The 22,666-nt window shown below is 52.0% G+C and overlaps 1 protein-coding gene across 1 annotated transcript in view; it reads left to right on the top strand.

Annotated features, from left to right (window-relative positions):
* The window catches only part of ZNF536 (zinc finger protein 536), a 271,710-nt gene that overhangs the window by 100,711 nt on the left and 148,333 nt on the right, over positions 1–22,666 (top strand). The window contains exon 3 of the mRNA XM_075537372.1: positions 2,244–3,809. Coding sequence (XP_075393487.1) covers positions 2,244–3,809 — 1,566 coding nt within the window. The remainder of the gene's footprint in view (positions 1–2,243; positions 3,810–22,666) is intronic.

Here is a 22,666-nt window from a genome sequence, read left to right as displayed (position 1 = left end):
TTGCCAGGTGCTTTTCCAAAGGGAGCAGCTGGGTGGCTTGAACTGCTGCCGACCTTTCGGTTAGCAGCCGAGTGCTTTAGGCTCTGTCCGCCTAGGGCCTGGTGGCCACCTTTGCTGGGCTCCCCCACAGAGCTTGTGGGCCAGGATCCTGAGCATTCCCTGCTGGCGTTGCATCTGTAGGTCCTCTAAACTTCCAGGACTGCTGCTGTGTCCGGCCCCTGGGCTTCCCTGGGGAGCTGAGTCGGCCAGGACACTTGGATGCCTAGAAGTTGCCATCCCAGGACCGTTCCTGTGATGGGTCTTTGGCCTGCAGGTGGGGAGTCCACATCGCATGGGCTGACATGAATTCGAGTCCAACCCAGGGATCAGGGAATTCCATGCTATGGGAAAACAGTGGGTGTCCGAGCCCATTTGAACATATACCTCAAAGGAAACAGACCTTTCCTCGTGGGTCCTTGGCAGTGGTCAATCCAGAGAGGGCTGGGCCCTGCGGTGCAGCGTACCGAGGGTCTCAGTTGGGTCCCCGACCAGGCTGATGGCCTTGTCCGAGGGACTATTCACTGAAGCTGAAGAGCGCTGGCCACCACTTTGATGAGCCAGGGATCAGGTCTCCCAGGTTCTGGACGCAAACCAGAGATGGCATGCGGGCCCCTGCTCAGAACCTGGCCTGGCACGCCTCTCGTTTCCCCAGAAATGCCCTCTGCCTGAGGCCTGCACATCTGACTCCAGGACAGGCTAGACCTGGCCGCAGGGGCTGCAAGGCTGTAGTCTTAGCAGAAGTAGGCTGCCTCTGTCCTTTTGTCATGGAGCATCTGGGCGGTTTGAACTGGTGACCTTCCAGTTAGCAGCCGAGTGCTTCAAACCACTGCTTCACCAGGGAGCCTTCAGTGAAGAGCAGACACAGCAAAGTGCTTTCAGAATACACCATTCACCAGTGGCTTGCCGTGCCTTTTCAAACCAGTCCATTACAAACAGAAGCGGGTGGGAATAGTCTTGCTTCCTTGGAGAATGCGCTGTGGATACTGACAGGACGTTCTTGTGGATAAAGGAAAAGGGATCGCTTCCAGGAGCTTTTTGGTCCCAGAGCTTCAAAAAGGACTGCTGACCCAGTCTTGGAATCGGTGTAGAACCATACATAGTTCTTTACCTTCCCACCCGCCCCACAACGAGGGCAGATGCAAGTTGTATGTTAGGGACTGGTTTCCACCCAAAGCAAGAAGAATACAAGTTGGGGGCAAGGGAGGGGGAACTGCCTTCAAATAAATATTTAATTCGGGAAAATTATCTTATAAGTTTAAAAACACCCTTTAAAGCTATTTTTATTCTCCAGAAAGTGCTTATTATAGGTAAATTACACATTTTACTACCGGTGCATTCGGTTTGCCATTAGTAGAAATTTAAGGCACTACAAAGACCAGTAGATAATGTTAATTTCAAATACAGAAACTAAATATATTTTGTGCCTTTTTATTACTCGTTTTCTTTTAAGTTTTATTGACTGCTTTTTCTCTTAACTGTATGTCTTTACATGCTACAATCGTAATGCACTGTAATGGTATTAATATTTTAGAGAATCGGTATTTATAGTTCTTTATTTAGGAACAATGCAGTAGGTCTGCAGATATCTGAGCCCGTCTGGAATGGTGCCCTCCAAATAATGATAAATTACTTGTGCAGTATGCCATTTGCTAATTATATCCATGATTTACTGCAGAGCAAGACTTAAATCATTCACTTCAGTCTTGCGTAACAGTGCCATAAAATTTTTAGGTTTAAAAATGGTTTCCATGTGTATAATTTAAACAAATTTTCAAGCTATTGTATACACAAAATATTGTAGCCACCCATTTGTTACGTACTTTGTCTTTTTAAACTTCTACTTTTAATGATCACTGTGGTTGAAATTATTATGCTTAATTTTCATAATCATAGCTTTTAAATCTACAGCCATTTTCACATGTTAGATAAAGAAAAAAGATAGCTAATTGTGTGTAGATCGTATGTCAGTCCTGAATAGTCCCAAATGGTACAAAATCATTAAAAAAGCTTAAGAGTACGAATTATTCTTCTATTAAAAAACAGTTGTTCTCTCGCTAATTATTAGTTTGAACTGCTTTGTTTCAAAGAACAAATGTTGATCCTTCCAGCCTTGTTCAGCACACCAAAATGAGATAAACACTTTCCCTCCCTCCCTCTCTTTCTCTCCCTTTCTCTCTCTCTCTCTTGCTCATAAAAATCTGCAGGTGAGAAACCCTACAAATGTCCGCACTGTGACTACGCCGGCACCCAGTCAGCGTCTCTGAAGTACCACTTAGAGAGACACCATCGGGAGCGACAGAATGGGGCTGGGGCTCTGTCCGCGCAGCCCCCCAGCCAGGACCACAAGGAAGACATGTCCAGCAAAGCGGCCTTGTTTATCAGGCCAGACATCCTCAGGGGTGCCTTTAAGGGCCTCCCTGGCATGGACTTTCGAGGGGCCCCCGCCTCTCAGCACTGGACCTTGGGAATGCTCTCCGGAGACCACTTGGGGCAGGCCACGGGCATGTCCTCCGAGACACCGTCAGATACTCTGAAAGGTACTGACCTTCCTTCCAAAAGTCCCCACTTCTCCGAAATCGGAAGAGCCTATCAAAGCATTGTGAGCAACGGGGTGAATTTCCAAGGATCCTTACAAGCATTCATGGACAGCTTCGTCCTCAGCTCCTTGAAGAAGGAGAAGGACATGAAGGACAAGGTCCTGTCTGAGCCGCATTCCACCAAAGCTCACGGGGCCGAGGGTGTCGAGAAGCCCAGCGGCAAACCCTTACAGAGGAAGTCGGAGAAGTCTCAGTACGAGCCTCTGGACTTGTCTGTGAGGCCCGATGCTGCCGCCCTCCCAGGCTCCTCGGTGACTGTCCAAGACAACGTGGCCTGGCATGGCTGCTTGTTCTGCTCTTTCACGACGTCCTCCATGGAGCTGATGGCCCTTCACCTCCAGGCCAACCACCTCGGCAAGGCCAAACGCAAAGACAATGCCTTGGGGCCACCCATCAATTGCAAAGACCAAGCCAGGCCGGCCGGCAAAGTGGCGCAGCTGCCCCCGGCGCAGTCCAACAAGGAGCCGGGCCTTTCCCACACCGTGGGCCTGCTGGACTCTGTTTCTGAGAAGATGGCCCCAGGGCAGGCCAAGGAGCCCCTGGGGGAGCCCAAGAGCAGCCCTTGGTCCGGCCCCGTCGACCCAGCCTTTTGCAACTTCCCGTCAGACTTCTACAAGCAGTTTAGTGTTTACCCGAGCCTGGCTGGCTCGGGCGCCTCCAGCGCCTGCCCCGGCAGCGAGCCTGATGGAAAGACCCACCCAGAAGACGAAGCCCCCATCCTGATCCCCGAGAACACGACCAAGAACACGACTGACGACCTGTCCGACATTGCTTCTTCAGAGGACATGGACTCCTCCAAGGGCGAGAACAATGAAGAAGATGATCTTGACACTGAACCCGAAATGATGACCAAGCCCCTGTCTGCCCTCGGCAAGGACAGCGGCGGTGATGGAGGGGACAGCCTGCTGCCCACGGGGACCGCCCAGCCCACCCAGGGACTCGTGTCGCCTTCACCCCAAGCGTCGGAGAAGCCGTGGCACCCCCCCAGCCTCCTCCCAGCCCAGGAGACCTCTGTGGGCCTGCCTAAGCCAGAGCGGGGACCCCTGGGCCTGGAGAAACCCATGAACATGCTGTCGGTCCTCAGGACCTACAGCGTCGATGGCTTAGCAGCCTTTAATGGACTGGCAAGTAGCACATCAAATTCTGGATGTATCAAGAGGCCAGACTTGTGTGGTAAGTTTTAGAATCCTCTTCTTTCGGTTCATTTCCCCAAACAGCAGTGCTGAATTGTGCATTTGAAAACACCACCACCACCACCACCACCACCACCACCACCAGCAGCAGCAGCAGCAGCAGCAGCAGTGGGGAAACATCCATTAGCCACTTTTGAAATAATCACGAGACAAGCGCTGCTGTGTATGAAATAGAGACAATCATGGAAATGCATTTCATTTACTAGTCTTAGAAATCACACTTTTGTGTTTCATGCGCATCATGATCAACTGAAATGCCTGAAAAGTGGGGGGTGGGGGTGGGGGGCATATCACAGTGTGAAGGAGTCCTGTTTAAAAAAAAAATTTGAGGAAGGGGAATTTGGCAGGGGGGAGGGGGGCAGACCAAGAAGAGAGACGGTGACTTGCAAACATTTCAGTATTGCCCACTTATTCCTAAGGCACCCCAAAGACAAGCCCTTCGTGGTTTGCTAGGCCACTTCTGCTTTCTTGAATGTTCATTACCTTGACTTCGAGGGTACTAAAATCACTTCACACTAACCACCAATAAAGTGACCCTCTCTCCAGGTAGGGAGACGGTTTTGAGGTGTTTATGAGTCACCTTTCGAGAAACCAAATGGAAGTTACTGTGACTTTAGCCTTCTACTATTGCCTTCTGTCTGCCTGTCTGTCCACGTGCCTGTCTGTTGTTCTAACAAGAAATGTCCATTGCGACGTCCCTGGCGAGCAGCGCTGGGATCCTGTGTCTTGGAGTCGTGCCTGCCTGGTCTTATTAGCAACCTGGCGTTTCACCTCCTTCAAGCACATGGGTAGCCCCAAAGTCATTCCTGATTCTAAGACAGGATATCCCGAGTGAAGCCTAGAATGTGATCAAAGGAACGGGGAGGCGAGGAGCGGCACAAAATCGTTCTCTCGGCGCCAGATATGCATGTTCCAAAGCCTTTCTCCCAGGAGAAACTCGGCATCTGATTCCCTTTGAGACCAGCCCCAGGATGTCCCAGCTCGAGACAAAGGGCCTGGGTCCTCCTCCATCTGTCCTCTGTGAAGGGATGGCTGTGGTTTTCCTACACCTGTTGAGGGAAAGGGGGGCGGGGAAGGAGAGAGGGAGGAGGGGAGGGGAGGAAGATCCAAGGGAGGAGGGAAGGAAGGATGGAAAGGGAAGGAAGGGAAGAGAGAGGGGCGGCCAGAGGAGGATGGGAGGAAGGGAGAGGTTGCCCAAGGGAGCATTCTTAACCTCAGCATCCTGATGTTCCTTTTAGCACCGAGCAGGATTCAGGAAGCTGGACCCCAGCTTCATAAATTGAATTGATATATTTCTGCTTTCCCTTCTCCTTCTTGAATTCACTAGGAACTGAACCAAGCAGTTGGAAATATTTTTTGAATTGTCAAAAATCACTAAATGGATTTCTGACAGCTCAAAAAAAATATTGACAGTTCTTTATGCTGAATGATTCACAAGGCCCCATTAACCAGCACCCCGGCTCTATTTTTAGCCACATACAATTTATTACTTTTGAAGCCGTTAAAAACAATATTTAAAAGACGAAGAAAGGGGTTTATGTCATTCCCTTTCTTCTTCTTCTTTTCTTGTAGGGAAGCGAGGTTTAAGTCTTACAAAAAATTGTTTTTAATCTGTTTTAAGTTTATGATTGGGGTGGTTTCTTTTTTCAATTGTTGTTTGTTTGGGGATTTTTTTAAAAAAAGCCTATTTTCAGTTCTTTCAACTACCTACATAGGACCCTAGTTCCTGCCAGGAATCCATGCATCAGAAAAGATCAAAACCTGGCATGTTCATAAGCTCATTATTATTGAAATGAGCTCATATTACCCCTATTAATTTTCCCATCGTCCTATCAATGCTGCAGGAAAGCTGCCCGACTTGGAGAAATCTTGCCTGATGCTCTCCTTTCCCACCACGAGGCAGAGGATGGAGTTTGGGCGGGGTGGGGTGTGTGTGTGGGGGGCAGCATTTGCTGTCCTGTGAGCCATTTCCCTCTGGACACAGCGGCCTGTGACATGCCTGAGGCATATCCGAGGATGTGTGTTGGAAACCTTGTTAGTGAATTTTTCAGGCACAGACCCTGGTATGGGAGCTGGGGTCACTCTGCTCCATCAGGAGTGAGCACCCATGGGCTCCACAGGCCTAGAAGCCACCCTGGTGGCTTCCTCTGCAGAAGTACCTGTTCCTTAGGTCCACCTTCCACGCATGGCAAGAGACCACAACCAAGTCTGGTCATAAGCCACCTCTTTGCTGAGATCTTGAGTTCCGCCTTTCATGGGTGCTGCTTCTTTCCTGGGTGGAAAGCAGGCACACGAGTCCTCTCCCTGGCCTTTGCCTTTGGGGCTGGTTGCAGGGCATTGCCCTCTTGTCTTCCAGGATGGTCCTGACCCTGCCCAGTTCTCCTTGCCCTGCTCCCTTTAGCTGGCCCACCACCACCCCAACCCCCACCATCATCTTGTGTTCTTGCTGCAATGCTGTGGCATCTCAGTGCCCAGTAGAGCCAGACCTCTTCATCCTTTGTAAGCCTTCAGTACTGTGAACATCTGCGAGGGGAAATAAGATCCATGAGGCTACTACAAAATGGCCATTCCTTTAAAATAATGTGGCTTACCCTCAGTGCTAGATCTAAGCTTCCAACCTCCATCGACTTGACTTTATACAGTTAGAAGTGAGACAGGCACAGGGATGAGATGCTCCTAATGTCCATTCCCTGTTCTCTATTCAACTAGAAGTGGATTGGGATTTCCAACCTGGTCTACCAGGTCACTAGCCAGCTTGTCCCTAAAAGTTGGGCCTTGCCATCCAAACAATTATTCCTATAATTCACACGTCAGATGGAGTTTGGGGTCTCATTTTGTCTGCTTAATAAACCCAAATTCCCACTGCTTTGGCCCTTGAAATAAGCTTGAAGGAAGAACTGGTATCTGTTTCTTATGGAAGATCTCTATTCTCACAGGGTAAAGAGTGTTTGAAGAAGCATCAGTAGAAATCCTTGCTCAAATCACGTAGCCTCCCCACAATCTCAACAGCTTCTCTGGCGCACACTGCGGGCTGTATGAGATGGCATTTAACCCTAAGTCCACAGGTGATGTGCACGGCTTAGCCTCGACTTCCAGGCGTTTTCCTACTTTCTGCATGCTTAATTCCTTATATTTTAAAACTCTGTTCTCCAATCCTTGGCATCATGGACCTGGTGTCTTGACCCAGTTTTTTCGCTGCCTGTTCACATCCAAATGCCCTTATAATGCTGGTGCAGAAGAGGAAGCCAATGAGGGAAGTGACTGGCCTCGCCGGTTGAGTAGGGAGAGGCCTGTCATTTATGCCAACTTCAAGAGCTTGTGCATTCATTTTCAAAAGACCCTTCCATGGAGGCTAGAACTTTAGTCAAAGACTGATGACCTTGAGGTAGAGAGTGCTCCAGCTTGGCTTTACGCTGGAGCTCAGGGATTTTGTTTCACAAGCGGGGTAGAGTCCACTACACTTGGTCTCCATAGACAATTCCCAACTCCAGGCAAGTGGCTCCCACCTTTATTTTCCTTGACTCTGGTGTCTTCAGGGCACCTAGGTATAGCCTTGTTTGGGTAAACCGGGCTTTCCCTTCGTGATCTCTATGAGTATTTCCACAGGGCCGGGGCAGAGCCTGAGAAGTGTTTGTGTCCACTGCCAACAACACAACCCCTTGTCTAGTCTGAGAACCTTTGATGGAACGTTGTGTCCGTTGAGAGTTTGGAGAACCAAGTAAAATGTAGAAGCTTCAGAATTCACATAGAGAGGGTGGTGGCTGGTGGCATGGCACCCAGGCTTCTGGCTGGCCACACAGGTTAAATATGTGGGTTCACTCCAGAGTTGGGGAGATTTCAGAGAAACCAGATCATCTTCGGCATCAGTTGCCTTTCTAAGTGAAGACAGCTAGGATTTGGGACTGTGGTGAGTTGGGTCTATAATCAGGGCTTGCTTCATGCCCTTTGAAAGCCCAGGATGGGGTCCATGGGGGCGGACTTAGATGCAGGGCAAAGCAGAAAGATCTGGCAAGAGACCTGAGACCCCAGTGATTGCTCAGCTGAGGCAGCCGGGAAACATGTACTCCTGAGCGGAGGCCGGCCAACTTTCTTGTAGGTCACATGATGTGTCAGAAGGACCCTACACTGCCAGGGGAGCAAAGAACAGTCATGGACGATGTGCAAACGCTTGGCTATGGCCGATCTCAGGTGACGGATCGGTCCCCGGGGCTGCTGTTTGCTGGCCGACCCTGCTCTGTGTAAGACGTCAGCCCTCTCGTGAGGCTGCAAACGCTCCTCACACCAGGCAACTAGCCAATGTGCTGGAGGTTGGCATCAGAAGAGAAGCTGTGCATCTCCTCATGAACGAAAGCAGCCCTGGAGCATGCTGGGGACCACAGCCTCTTCTGACCCGCCCAGGGCCCTCTGAGCAGAACGGACTTGCTGGCAGTGGCTTGGCTTCCAGGAGCAAGGCTTGTTTCTGTGAAGGAACCCACTCGTTACAGCCGTGGGTTCTACCAGAGCTGCACCTGTGAGTGGCGCCTCATCAACCCACATGCACCCCAGTGCGCCTGAACTGATTTTGGGCCACAGACGTTTCCAGAACGCTTTCCCTCTGACTTGCCCTCTCCCCACGCTTGCCCATGAGAAGAGGCACGAGGCAGAAGGGGCGGAGCTCGGTCATGGTCCTTACACCAGCTGGCTCTGCAGAGGCGCGGGAGCAGCCCTGGGTTGGCAGTCCATGCTCCATCATGGAGGCGGGCATCTACCGGACAGTGAGGACATAAAGAAATGGGGGTGCCACCTAAACAGTGTGTGGCTGCACTAAGAGCCCTGCAGCTGAAGGGACGGAAGCTCCCCCCACCTTCACCCCCCTTGTCTTGCCCCACCCCCCCACCGCCAGGGCATAGCGGCACTTTGTGTTCCTCATGCCACATTGCCTGGGTTGGCCTCTTAGTGTGCGGGCGAGTACATTCTGTTCACGTGTGTGGCTGGTTTCTTTTCTACCCGGTTCTGTTCCTCAGACAAGGCAGGGGCTTTGGGGCAGGAAGGCAGTCCTGCAACCTCAGTCTTGGGCCAGGATATCAGTAAGGTCTTCTTCGGTCAGTTCAGAGGAGCCCTGCTTGTGCTGTGGGCTCAGCGTTGGGTTGCTAGCCGCAAGGTGGTTGGTTCTCATCCACCAGCTGCCCGCCGCAGGAGAAGAGAGAGGCTGGTGCTCCGGTCCGGGTGTCCACGTCTGGCAAAGCCCATAGAGGGGTGCTTTGAGTCGGAACCGACAGTCAGAACCGACTGGGAGGCAGTGAGATGTCTGAGGTCCATGACAATGCTGTGAGCACAGCGTTTGTGAAGACCCCGAGCAGGGTGTGTGGCTCACCTTCTGGGGAGGTGTTTGGGTGTTTAGTCTTGTGGAAGGTTCTAAGGTGTCCTTTGAAGTCAGGAGGTGCTGAGGGAGAAAAGGGATGAGAAAGTGGGCATAAAAAAAGTGGAGCAAATTTAAAGCCCCCAGGCTAAGTCTTCAGACAAGGAGAGAAGGTGCTGGGTCCCCTAAGCTCTCCAAGGGAACTGGGTGCTTTGTTAAAAAACCACCGGAGCCCCCAGGTCATCCCTCCTCCCCCTCTTCACAAGGATGGTCTTGCAGAGCCTGGGGGTTAGAAGCACAACTTGGCAATTTGTTTCCATTGGCCAATTTTATCACTTATGAATTAGCCATTGACCTCCAAGCTTCCAGCAGCCTGCAACTAGCAATAAGAGTGGATGTCCAGGCCCTGCTATCAGGCCCCGCATGGGAGGATCATTTGGCCTGCCCCAGAATCCCAGGGCAGAACCTTGTAATGCATACCAACCATGGCCCTGGCCTGCACTGCCTGCCTGGCACCTGCAGCCCCTTTCTCACAGGCTGCCGAGTCTTCCCTGTGGACTCTCCGGGGACAAACGGCGTGTAGCTCTGCCCGCCCTAGTCCCCCGCCTGGCCGAGTGCACTGTGCTTGACGACAACACAACCTCTTTGGATGGCAGCCCCCTCCAAGCTTCGTGTCTCTGGGTTGGTTTTGTTCTTTTAAATGAAGCAGGAATGCCAGCGACTCCATGTCGTTTGCCCCACTGCAGGACGACAGAAGCGTTGTGCGAAGACCATTGTGTGGGCCAAACCGTCACTCTTCATTTCAGAACAAACAAATGCACGGTGTCTGTAAATCTGCAAACACTGCTGACATTCAGCCTTGTTTATGGTCCTGCCCACACGCTGCAGTCTTCAGACTCCAGAAGCTTCTCTGTGAATCCTCAGTGCCTCTTAAGCGGGAGAAAATTTAGCAGGGAGTTTTCATTTCAGTGGGTGCCTCCATATTCTCCCTGGCTTGCATGGCGCCCCATCCAGGACCAAGCCCAAGGGTGGAAGGAGGAGAGTGACTGAGTTCTTTGGTTCACAGGGCAACTTGCCCCCTGGCAGTGACTGGCATGTTAGGAGGGAGGAAGAGGATGCTTGCTGTCAGGACCCAGGCCCACTCACTAGGGAAGCATAAATGCTCCAGGAATGCCCAGCAAGAACCCTGTCTGAGTCCATCATTGTCTTCAGCTGGGTCCAGGGACCTTGACTTTGAGCGCAGGGATCTCCCTTCCCAGGGTGCTAGATCAAAGCGAGGTTTGGAATTGAGTCATCCTGACACATGCCACTTCTTAGCTGTTGCCGCCATCAGTCTCTCCCTCGCCCCAGCCCCGATGTTGTGTGCAGAGCCCAGCGTTCCAATAAGTAGTAATTATCTCCTATCACTTAGCGCTGATCAACGGCACCTCGATGTCTAATTGCCAACCGACTCTAATCATGTCGACTCTATCTGCTTTAGCCAGAGACGGGGAGGCCCACATTTTATAACTATTGCTCTATTGTCAGTATGCCATTAAACAATTAGGGGAGGTGGCCCAGGCCTAGCTCTCCAATGCCTCCAGTCACAGTGGCCTTTGGATTGTTTAATGAATCTGCACATTTTCTTGCAGGTAAGTGACAGCCCCTGTTGTAGTCGCTCTCTCTGGACTTGCCCTTGTCTGTCCGTGCTCCTCGCTGGTTCTCTGCAGCTTGTTTCCCGTGTACAGTCAAGAGAAGAATGTATACACATATGTGTGTTGAATCAATAATTACTATTGGCATAGGTATGTGTATACACACGGCACACCAACCTACAGTATATATAGCAAATAATCCTGGAGGCTAAAAATACTGCCCCATATGTCCCACTATTAGGCATGGATTGCCAAGGCTTAGGAACTTGAACAGGAGAGGAAATCCCCTGAAACTCTTAAATCCTGAGTGACAGATGCTGGTGGATTGGCGGTCACTTCACCTGGGAACCCACAGCCTGACTCGGGGGCTCTTCGGCAAGCTCGCCACTCAGCCGCTAGAGGTGGACCCCGGACGGTCTCAATGGCATTACTGCTGAAATCTGATCTGTCCTGTGTTTTGCAATGCTTTTAGATGAATACCGAAAAGTGCAGTAATTTCTCTTTCTCCATAGTATTTAAGCAGCACTATTGCTAGTTTAATATTGTGTCAGGTCGTTATATTAACCAGGAACCAATGACAGTGAAATTAGAGCCTTGACATCTGAAATTTTCAGAAAATGAAAAAAAAAATACAGTGATTGAAGCAAAATGTGTAAACTTGTACCGGGTTATCGTGTGCTTTGGAATAGAGTATTGTTGAAGTAATTAGAAGATATATCAAGGTGTTCCTGGTAATGAAGGCATGTAAGTTATAATAATTGTAGCTTTCTGAATAAGTGTCAAACTATATCTTTAAGTGTGCTGTATGCTGAGTTAAAAGTTAGGTCATTTATGAATGAACACTGTAAAACAATACTAAAACTGCTTCAATAACTTATCTTGGTCTTGCTAATAAAAACAGCTGTGAAACAGTAGTGCAGTTTTGAGTCATTATGTTAATCCATTCCACAACAATCCCCCCCGGGGGGCCCTTCCCCACCTCTACCCCTTGACATCCGTCTGTCTGTTGGAGGCCTCAGCGAGACGTTCAGGCAAGACCCATGTGGCTCTTGGGCCATTTGCAGGGCCACTTGCGGCATTTCTCCATCAGACTTTGGGTGGGTTCTGTGCACAGTGATTCATGAGAGGGGTAGGATGACGGGCAGATTGGGGCGAGAACAGGGACAAGCCTGCAGCTGTCAGGACCAATGACTCTTAGAGGCCCCCCTTCTCCCTCCCCCCACTCCATGGCACCTCCTGGAATGTGAACAGAGGACAACCCAGGCACCGGGAGTTGTCTGAGCACCGTCCGGGGCTGTACTCCAGATGGAAAACACACATCCCATGCCAGCGGACATTCACATTTCTCTTTCATCCTAAGAGCGGTAGTTTTCATGGACCAAATACTTGGAATTACTGGACCTTGGGAAGACTTTGGGCCACTAAGACATTTTAATTTTGCTTGGTCCTGTGCTGTGGTAACTGGTTGGTGGCCCAGCCCCCAGCCCCCAGTTCACCTCATGCTGAGGGAGGCACAGAAAGGACGGTTCTGGTATTATTTTGTGTGGCCTTCTTTTGTCCATGCGTTGGACTTTAGAGTCCTGCTAGTTCACCAATCCCACCAAGCTTCTTTGTGTGCATTTTAGAAGCTTCAAAATTCTAGATACTTTGTTTTCTGCTCTCTCACCTGTCCTGTGAGCGAAAGGTCTCCAGTCATCCCCAAATCCCAAGTCTGTCCTCTCCTCCCCACAGAAGTAAAATGTGACCCGAGCAGCAGGACAGTGGGGTCTGCACCCCGCATTAGGCTGTCTATCACAGGAGGTGGCGGGAAGTGAGGGGAGCTGAGCTAGAGGGCACGTGCTGGGATCCCAGGTGGAAGGGACCGAGAGTGAAGGGAGCACGCATGCATGCCGTGGGTGCCCATGGAAGATGGGGGGGGGGTCCCACAAGGTCTCAGCAAGGTGGGGCAAAGTGACCCTTGCCACCAGGCTTAGCACCTGGTTGACCATACTGGAGGAGGACGCGTTCCCACCGCTGACGTGTGGGCGAGTTTTCTCAAAGGGACTCTGGGAGATTTGGGGCTTTAGGTTCAGATTCTATTTCCGTTGGGGGCACTGCCCTAAGGGGCGTGGGTCACAATGTAGAGCAGCATCATTTGTGCCGTCTCGGGACTCTCTCCTCCACTGACCCATGTCAGGCCGGAGCCCCTTCTGAAGGCAGGTCACACGACTTGCAGTGAACCCTTCAGCTGGAGACCAAGAGCTCCTTTACATTTAAGCAACCTCCACTACAGTTCAACTGGGCAACTCACCGCCATCCACACTTGGGAGGCCAGGGACACCCCACCAGGGTCTCACTGACCAAGGCCTGCAGCCTAGGGAGGTGGGCAGGGAGGAGAGGGCCCTGCAGTTGGCTGCTGGGGGACCACAGCCTCTGACACACACACCCTGGCATTGCCTGTTGTTAACAATCATGTTCCATGCCCCCGGAGCCCTTCCTGACGCCACAGCATGTCTGCTTGGGAGGGGAGTGGTGGGCTTGGGGGGACAGGGTCAGTTTGGAACCATGCAGGAAGGAGAAGTCACTGAAGGGAACTGGACGGGTGGCCCCGAGCTGACGAAGGCTCCCTGGAGCCACATATCTAGGCTGCTGCTGTTCTCGCTTCCCTCCATGAAGGCGTAGTACCCCCATCCCTGCTCCCCCTTGCCCCCCACTTGCCTTGGGGTTTCAGAGCTGGAGGATACATCGGCATTTCCGCTTCTAAAGCAGGGGGTTTTTCCTGAGTCGCTCCCGAAGGGGAACTTCTTAAACTTGAAGGAGACCTTTGTGGATTCTTGTTCTCCCATTTTTCTATACCTAGTCCCAGCCTGCTCCCACCCTTCATCTCACTGCTCCCACCTCAGCATGGCTCACACTCCTCTGGCCCCCCCCAATTTGCCATCCAGCTCCTCATCATTTCCCTATCTGGGTAATACCACCCCACCCCCCCTTACCCAGTGAGCCTCCATGGGCACATACTCTCTGCTGCCTGAGAGAGGGCTGGGTGGATCAGTCCCTGGAATGAGCTGATGTCACTTCATGGCTCTGCATGGGGCTGAGATTCTGTGTCCTGCTGGTCTCTCCCCTCCCCCATGAGAGTATAATAAACCCCGAACTGTTGGGGCTCAGACTTGGGCAATCATAAGCATCACTCACTGGATTTCCCTGTGAATCTCCACCTCCAGCCTTCCCAGTCATAGGGGCCCACTGGTCTGGGGGGCGAGAAGAAACGTCAATGTATATCAGAGCAGGGTCCAAGGAGGTTTCTGGAACTTCAACGTAGACGGGACAAACAAGGGAAAGGGATCCTGAAACTTCTTCTTGGGGGGAGTCTTCAAATCCCCTCACTGGCACAGTTCAGAAAATAGTTTTGCTTTTGGTTACGATGAAATTTCAATATTCCGATGTGGGAAATGTGGGAAAGAGTTTTGATTTCGGAAGATAATCAATACTCCGGTGTACGCCCTCTCACTTACTGACAAGGTTAGACTCCGAAATTAGGTCATTAGGTGAACATTGATGCTACACCCACACAAATAACAGAGAAAGACCACGTCAGGTCACGAGACGGGGGATGTGTGCATTGCCCCATCTCTGCCAAACCTCTGGGAATCACGGCTCAGCCTCGTTGGCACAGCCTACCACAGCCAGCATTGCCTGCCTCAGTCAGCATTCAGGCACACAGTGGTCGGTGGCAGAAGTTTTGCCGTGAAAATGAGGCAGTGAGGTGCGCATGCAGTCCTTTCCCCCGAAGAAGCGTCACGATGGATAGATGGATAACTCTCACCCCTGAAGGAGCAGCCGCACACTGCCCGTATGCCCCGTGCACGAGCGGACCCTGCCCCTGGAGCAAACAGGGCGCATGCTGAAGGGTGAATTTGGGGGGCTCAGCACAGTAACTGCACCCACAAAAATATCCATGTGCACACCGAGACATCGCTGGCTTCACTAGGAGTTTCTTTCACACTCTTTGTGCAGTGGTCCAGACACGGGCCTCTCTCATGGTAACCCCCGGCTCACAAGGTTAAGTTTTCTTTTTGAACTTCTGTTGTTGTCAAATTAACATAATATGCTCTCAATTATCCACATTAAAGGGGAAAAGCAACCAGGCGGGGAAAGCAAATTTGCAATTAATTTACCAAATTATTGCTCTTTTCTTACCACGGGCAAGTTGCTTTTCTCCTTTGGAGTTTTGTATGTTTAGCAGAGGGGTGGGCCACACTACCGCACCACAACAGGCCCATCCAAGGAGGACCCCACACCTGGGGAAGTGCTGGAATCAGTCCTTTAGACAGGACGCGAGTCATTGTGGGTTCATTACCATGGCCTGCTCCTTCTTGTTCAAGAGAGGAACCGTGGACCCTCTCAGCCCTCTAACATTCCTTTGCGGAGACAAGGACTGAGAGAGCTGGGCACTGAGGCAGAGAAGGGAGGAACCCCAACAAGGGATGGCTAACAGGAGCATGACCACTATGGGCAGCCAGGCCTCAACCAGTATTACTCCCCAGAAGCTCTGCATGTGTCAGGAGCCAGGGTCACTTCAGATAAAGCGGCCTTCTGAACGAGCAGGGAAAGAGTGGGGCACGGGCAGCAACTACTTCCAGTGGGAACCTCCTGGCCTGGCAGGATTTACATTCTTCTCTGTCCACGGGCGAAGTCCACAGATCTGCAAAGGCAAGGATGGGACAGTTACCCACTCGATGTTACCTACTGGGAAGAGGGGTGCAGAGTAGATACTGAGAAGTGCACAGCCTCCCAAGTTAAGGGGCAGGTGGATGAGCCTGGGGTGTCTCCCAAGTTAAGGGGCAGGCGGATGAGCCTGGGGTGTCAGACACCAGACGCAGAGGCGCAAGGCTGTCCTGCAGAGCTAAGGGGATGCACTTACCTCTCTTCTTCGAGCCCCATCTCTCTCTTGGAGAAAGAAGAGAGGGCTTCTAGGATCCTGGGGGTTCTTCGCTTCTCAGCACCCTCCGCTCCAGCAGCCCCCACTCGGGCACTCAGAGTGGGAGCCACTGGGACCTTCCCACCGGGACGGGAACATGTGGGGTTTCATTTCTGACCAGCTGCTCTTCCAGGTCATGTGAATACGTGCTTCTTAGGGAGACATTTCTATTCCATCACTAGGAGACCATTGAGGGATTTCTCTTCTAAGTCCAGAAGTCAGTTCAAAGTGAACAACAACGAAACAAGCAAGCGAAGTCAATGAAACTAGAATTTTACTGTCAAAGAAAACTGGATTATAGAACTCCTTAAAAAAATTAACCTGTTTTATTCACAACTCAGCCTCAAGTGGTGCTTTTCGTAAGGATGAGGGCTTCCTCAGACACTTTATCTGTACCCCTGCTAGCCCAGTGTGCCCCTGCGGGATTTCTGTGCCTCGCATCCTCTCACTGGTGCTTAGAGGCGCTGAGTGCGGAGCGCTCAGCCCATGCTCCATCATGCCCGCACGGTCCAGAGACAGCACACGCGCTCTTCCCTCCCTCCTTGCTTCCTGCCCACGTGTTCCGCTTCAGCATTCCCTTAAAAATCCCAAGTTCCTCTTGCCTACCAAGCCCCTCCGACGCTGGAAGTAAAACAAACTCAAGCTCTCTGCCCTCTCTTGGGCGCTGGAGGAAAAGGGTAGGGCCGCCCCTGCCGGTTTCTGAGCGGGTGGATCCCCTGCAGCAGAAAGACTCACTGCTGATCTTACAGTTAGGAGCCCCACTCTAATCCACTCTGCCACCGGGCTCTGTTAGGTTGGGAACACTATATTTCTTTCCAAGTGTGAGCCCTTCAAGTCCTTGCCTTTTTACTTCTGACGACATGTCTAATCGTAGACATTCTTGAGCTCAATTGCCTTGGTTTTGTCACCCATTAGATGAGACACTGCTTCACCCTCCAGATAACGCATCAGAGAGAACAAGGAATGAGGATGTTAGGAAGCCACCCAGCTTCAGTTATAGCTCCTTCACGGCAATCCAGCATCCGGGCAGAGACCCGTGACCTCTCAGGACCCTGCCGCAGGGCTGGGGAATCTGGGTAGGGCATGGTCCTCCCTCTCCTTCACCAGTGGGAGGGCTCCGTGTCAAGGGCCTACCAGGGAGGCCTGTTTCCTGAAGGGAGCCCCTTGGGAAGCGAGTGGGGGACATGCAGAAGGGATCCAAGGACACTCTTCTCAGGAGGTGCAAAAATACCCTCCTGATGATTCGGAGTCGGCTGGCTGCCTTGCTTGTTCATCAAGAATGGCCCACCCGTAGACCAGAACGAGACTCCTGTCCCTCTGTCTTTGCGTTATAATACAACTCTGAGCTTGGCGAGTTTTCTCTAAGTTACACTCTGGGTGAAGCTTTAGTTTTACATTGCGGCAAGGCAGCCTTGTTGGTGGGTGAAGGGGGGTGCTTTGGGGTGGCATCCTCTGCTAAGTGAATCATCACCTCTTACCTGCATTGGCTCAATACTTGGGTAGGTTTCCCTAATGGTGGGCTCTCTTAGAGCGAGGTGGTTTTATCAACTGCCCAATCTTTCCTTCCATTGAGATGCATGAGATGGCTGATGGAACAGGCATGTGGGTGGCTGGTTGGCCTCAGGACCCTGGGAGATCCCGGAGGTAGGAAGCTAGCTGTGGGCTCAGGGCAGGCCCTGAGAGGCCCTCCTAGTGTGGGGAGGGGATTCCTGTAGGCTGTAGCTCCCAGCACCTGCCAGCCTCTAGAGAGTGAGCCGAGTGAGCAATGTGGGACCTCTGGCCCAGGATGGATCTCCAGGCCAGACAGCATTCCCACAATGCCGCGTTGTCCCTGGGGCCCTGTCCAGATGGAGCGGCTAAGCCCCAAGGGCTGGGCTCGGTGGCGGTAGTTGTGGGAGGCGCAGAGGGGCTGGGCATACAGACAGAGTGAGAGCGAAGAGGACAGGAGGATGAGTTGGTGAAGGAGACACAGACGTGGAAGTGGCAGGCCAGAGAGGGGCTGAGGACCAAAGCCGGGGAGGTGAAAGGAAAGGTCTGGCATGAGGAGAGAAGCCCGCACAGAAGAAAGGACACGTGAGAGAGCCCCACTCTGGGGACGAGGGACAAAAGGGGCAAAGAAGAGAGAAAAAACACCCCAGAAGATAGGAGGGGCTCAGGCAGGGCTGCTCAGTTGCTCTTGGCGAGCTCTTGGGGCTGTTACAGGGTGAAGGAGACCTGGGCCACCCAGGCCCCCATGCCAGCAGCACCACTTCCCCTCTGCTCCCCACTGCTGGTTTCCAGAGGAAATGCTGCAGCTTAATCAGAATTATTTACAAGATAATGGTCCATTGTTTGCACTAAGACAGATGTTGTCTGTGGGAACTCAGTGTTTTATGCTCCTTTCCAGGCTCTGCCTTCGCGCAGGACAGATGGAAACAAAGTAACGTGAGTCACTGATCCTGGGACTGGAAACTGGAGGTGCCTCCTCTCCAGCCTGGGTGTGAGCTGCGCTCAGCCCATGGTCAGGTGGGCAGGGCCGGGGAGGCTGGCCGCTGCCAGGGCCAGGGCCAGGACCAGGGCCAAGCAGGGCCCTGTGGGGCTCTGGGGATGGGGGCAGCCGCTCCTCCTCAAAGCCCTTAGGAGCAGCCTGTGATTAAGAAGGTCTCATTTCCTTGAGGGGCGGGCCAGTGCAGTTGGCTTGGGCTTGTCGGGTGGACAGGAAGCCCTGCTCTGATTAAGATGCACTTGTTATTTGTTGGGTTGAGAGGTCACGATTGACATCTCAAATGAGTGTGACCATCTGGCCCTCTACTTACCGAAAGGAGAGCGTGGCCCTCCTGGAGTGGGGGCTTCATCCTCCCCTTCTCGGGTCTCCTGGGGTCACTCAGTGAGGGGGGCAGGTCTGAGTAATGCCTTCCTTCTGCCCTCAATGTGGGGTTGGCCGAGGTCGTGCCTGCCCACCCACTGGCCCCGGGAAGGGGGCTGACATGGGATGGGAAGAGGTGGCTATTCCAGACCAGGTCACAGGCTCACCAGCATGGCAGGCAGGCAGGCCACCACTCAGTGTTGGTGAGGATCCAGTCACCAGTCGCCCTTTTGCCAGAAGCCACTTTCCTGTAACTTGTATGACTGCACACTGCAGCCCCGAAGACTTTAGGAAATTCTCCCCAGGGTCTTTTCCTACTCAGGGAGCGCCGTCAATGCCACGACCAGTCCTCAACCCTGCTGCCCTGACTTCCAGTGGATGCCTTCAGAGCCTCAGTGTCATCAGCACACTCGGGGCACAACTGAGGGCGCTGCAGCCCCTGGAGGAGGCACTGACTGAGGTACATGGCCCAGTGCCAAGCTCCGAGCTGGGCAAAAAGCACCAGAGAGAGAGAGAGAAAGAGAGAGAGAGAGAGAGAGAGAGAGAGAACCAAATCCCACGGGTCCCATCAAACCCACTGGGCTACCTTCCAATGTCACATTGTGAGCACACATCTCAGCGTCGCACTGGGATGCTAAGACCAACCTCAGCAGTGGCAGAGAACAAAACTCGTTCATGGCAACTCCATGGAATCTGCTAACCACAAGGTCAGTGGTTCAAACCCACCAGTCGCTCAGAAGGAGGATGAGGTTCCTGTGAAGACTGTCGGCCTCAGAGACCCTTGAGGATCACTAGGAGTCCGAGTGGACTCAGTGGCAGGGGCATGTAGGGCCTTGCTCTCTGGAAAGCCCCATGAGAAATCCAGTCGCTGGTCTGAGCCTAGCTGATACCTCCCTGGTCCCCAAGCTCTCCCGCTCCCCTACCCCCAACCACATTGCCTGTGAGAAGCCACAGTGACCATTTTGAACCCCAGGAAGCTTGGGGCACATTGTCTCTAGCAAGATGACTGTCCTGTCCCCTACAATGTCACTTCACCCAAGAAATGGGTCCCTTCGCCTTTAGGTTCCACACTTGACTGATCCCTGGAATCACTTGGGGATCAGGTGAAAATTCAGAGCCCGGGGCTCCGTTTAGAGAAGCCCTGGGGGCAGAGTGGCTATGCACTGGACTACGAACTTCAATGTTGGCAGTTTGAGACCAGGGCCATGCCCCAGGACAAAGACAGGACCTTCTACTCTCATACAGAGCTACAGTCTCCGAAACGCACGGGGCAGTTCCACCCTGTCCTGCAGGGTGACTGGGAGTCGGGATGGGCTGGCCTCCCTGGTTGGGAGTTTGGTTTGGGCATGGGCTCAGACTCTGGGAGACTAGCACAGGGATCTGCAGTTTACCCTGAGCCTCAGCCCTCCAAGTTCGCCTCCTGTCATCTGAGTCTATTTTTAAAAGGTAAATACTAGATGCCGGGGCCAAGGCATGTATTAAGCAACTTATAAGGACACTACAAATGGTGTTCTCTCATTTAATTCCCCTAAAATCATACAGAAGAGATACAATTCTTATTATATTGTTATAATTACATTGACTATAATAATTCTGAGTATAAGGTTTCTGTTAGTAGTACAATTCTGTTATTGTAATTACATTTTATTACAATAATTATAATTATTTTATAGAATTCATATATGATATATTAATTAGTTTTTAAATTATATATGCTAGCATCCATTTGGGGAAATGGAGGCACAGAGAAACGACTTCCTAAACTCAAGCAAGCGGGCCGGAATGCACAGGCAGGCAGTGGGTCCCTGTGTGTAACCCCCCGCTGCCTCCTCATGCTGGTGCCTCTCCTCTCTTTGATACTTGTGTGGAATACTATCAGAAAGAAAGAAAAATGCAGAGGCAAGCTAACAAATAAGTAGAGGGATCAACAAACCAAGTTCATTACAGCCAACTTGCACCTCTGGGTCCAGGGAGAGAAGGGGGCAATTCGAAGCAGTGGTTTCAGGTGTAGACAGGGTTGGCAGGCAGTCTGCATTGAGCGGCGACAGGCCAGGCCATGGGCGGGGGCAGGCACTCCGGGCTGTGACCCAGCATGGCCTCTAACTCACTGTGTGACTCTGCACGGTCTCTTCCCCTGTCTGGCCTCAGTTTCCTCTTCAGTCCGCAAGTTAGAAAGGTGCACTCGATCATCCCAAGATTCCTTCCACCTCCCAGTCTGTGGATCAATTTTCTTTCTTTCTGTTTTTTTATAGATCTCTATTTATTCAGCTACTTCTCAGCTTCAGAAAAACCTGTGGGCTCCCTTCTTCTTCAAGGCCAGAGGAGGAAAGCTGACCTTTCACCTTCCCAATAGTTCCCTGAGGGTCAAGTGGGAGTAGCCTGGGAGGGTGGGTGGCCCAGGGCCCAAGTGGGATCTCCTGCCCTGAGCATCCTCAGCCCAGCCCCCCACAGCGACCCTGGAGAGGCCAGTCTAGGATAATATTGATCTGCCTTATTCTCACCGGGTCGCTAGAGACGGCAGATTATGTCTTTTGAGGTCCCAGGGAGTGAGTGGTCTCACATGCGACCAATTACCTGGAGCATGCCGGGCCGTGGGGTCCTGCCTCGGTGGGTGGGATGTGAACTTGAGCTTCCAGAGGTCAGTGACCAGGATTTTCAGCCTTTGCGCCTGCCACTCCATGCCAGCCAGGCCCTCTCAGTGAAAACTGTTTAAACGACAAACCAGTAATACAAGGATCATATGTGTTTCCCACCGAACAGGTTCTTTAGGGCTATTATGATAATTAAAAACATATGGTGCCGGTGCCCGTCAGAGGGGGCCGCAGATGTACAAATTAGGTATCATAGAAGGGTTTTCTGCTTTGCCCTTTTAAAAACGTCAAGCCGGAGGATTTTAGAGAGATGAAATAGCAATTGTGCAGACAGTAGGTAGCGATTTGGTTTTAGAATTGTTAAATAGATAAACCCCTTCCTTGAGACTACTATTAGGAAGAAAGAGCTCCTTAGAGGAGAAAAGGAGGGAAGACGTGCTGGGTGGCTGGGAGGGTGGGCAGGGGACCGAGGACACGCTTTGGAAACTCACCAGCTCTCCCATCGAAAGCCCGCTGTAGGTTTCGTGGCGGTGTTCTGCATAGACAAAGGGGAGTCTACGTATTCGATATTGAATTCCATGGACGTGAGCAAGGAGGAACTTTTCTTTCCATTTATGTTTTTTGTTGTCGTCGTTGTTACTTTTTGGAAGGCCAAGTTGTAGCTATCGATTAGCCTAGACTCAGTCATCTGTTTTAATTTAAAATATGTGATTGATTTTGGGAAGGTGATGCATTCTGCTAATAAAACCGATGGGGGTGGGGGGCAGGGCTCCCGGTCAGCGCCGCCAATCTGTTCGTATTGAAAAGAGTTGGACCCACTGAGAACCGGGCCACTTTCAGTGGGGACCCTGGGACATGCGGGCAACAGATTGAGTGGCAAAGGATTTAGAATTTGATGGGCCTGGTCTCTGCCCTGCTCTGCAGAAGGAAGAGGCGGGGCCAGGAAGGTCTCAGGAGCAGGGGCACCTTAGACCTCTGTATCTGCCCCTGTGTCGACCCCGCCCCCACCCTGGAAAATTCTTCCCATTCTCCCCTGAGCTGTCCAGCCCACAGCAGGTCGTGGGCGTGATGAGATGGCATCTTCATTGGGAAATGGAGAGCCAGCGCAGGACAACGTGGAAATCCAGGAGGGAAGCAGGAATGGCCATTCCCCAGAAACCAAGGCAGCAGGGCACACAGGTAGCTGGCACCCTTGGGTGTCTGGTGTGCAGTTCTCAAACTGTGTACTTGTGCCTAGACTAGAGAGAAGTCATGTTCAGCAGATGGCTGCGTCGGGGTCTTTTTCTGTCACACACACTTGAGGACAATGATGATGAAGACCCGCTCACCAGAAAACGCCCTTTCTTGCTCATCTTGGCCGAAGGGAAGACGGGCTGCCATCTTCTGGAAGACGATCCATTTGAAGGGGCTCTGCTTCCCCTGGTCTTGCTTCGGCCTTGAGGTCTTTCTCACCGCAGCCTTGCGTCCAC

This window comes from Tenrec ecaudatus, chromosome 18 (genome assembly GCF_050624435.1).
Source record: "Tenrec ecaudatus isolate mTenEca1 chromosome 18, mTenEca1.hap1, whole genome shotgun sequence".
Classification (NCBI taxonomy): domain Eukaryota; kingdom Metazoa; phylum Chordata; class Mammalia; order Afrosoricida; family Tenrecidae; genus Tenrec; species Tenrec ecaudatus.
This window is presented reverse-complemented; position numbering and strand designations above follow the sequence as displayed.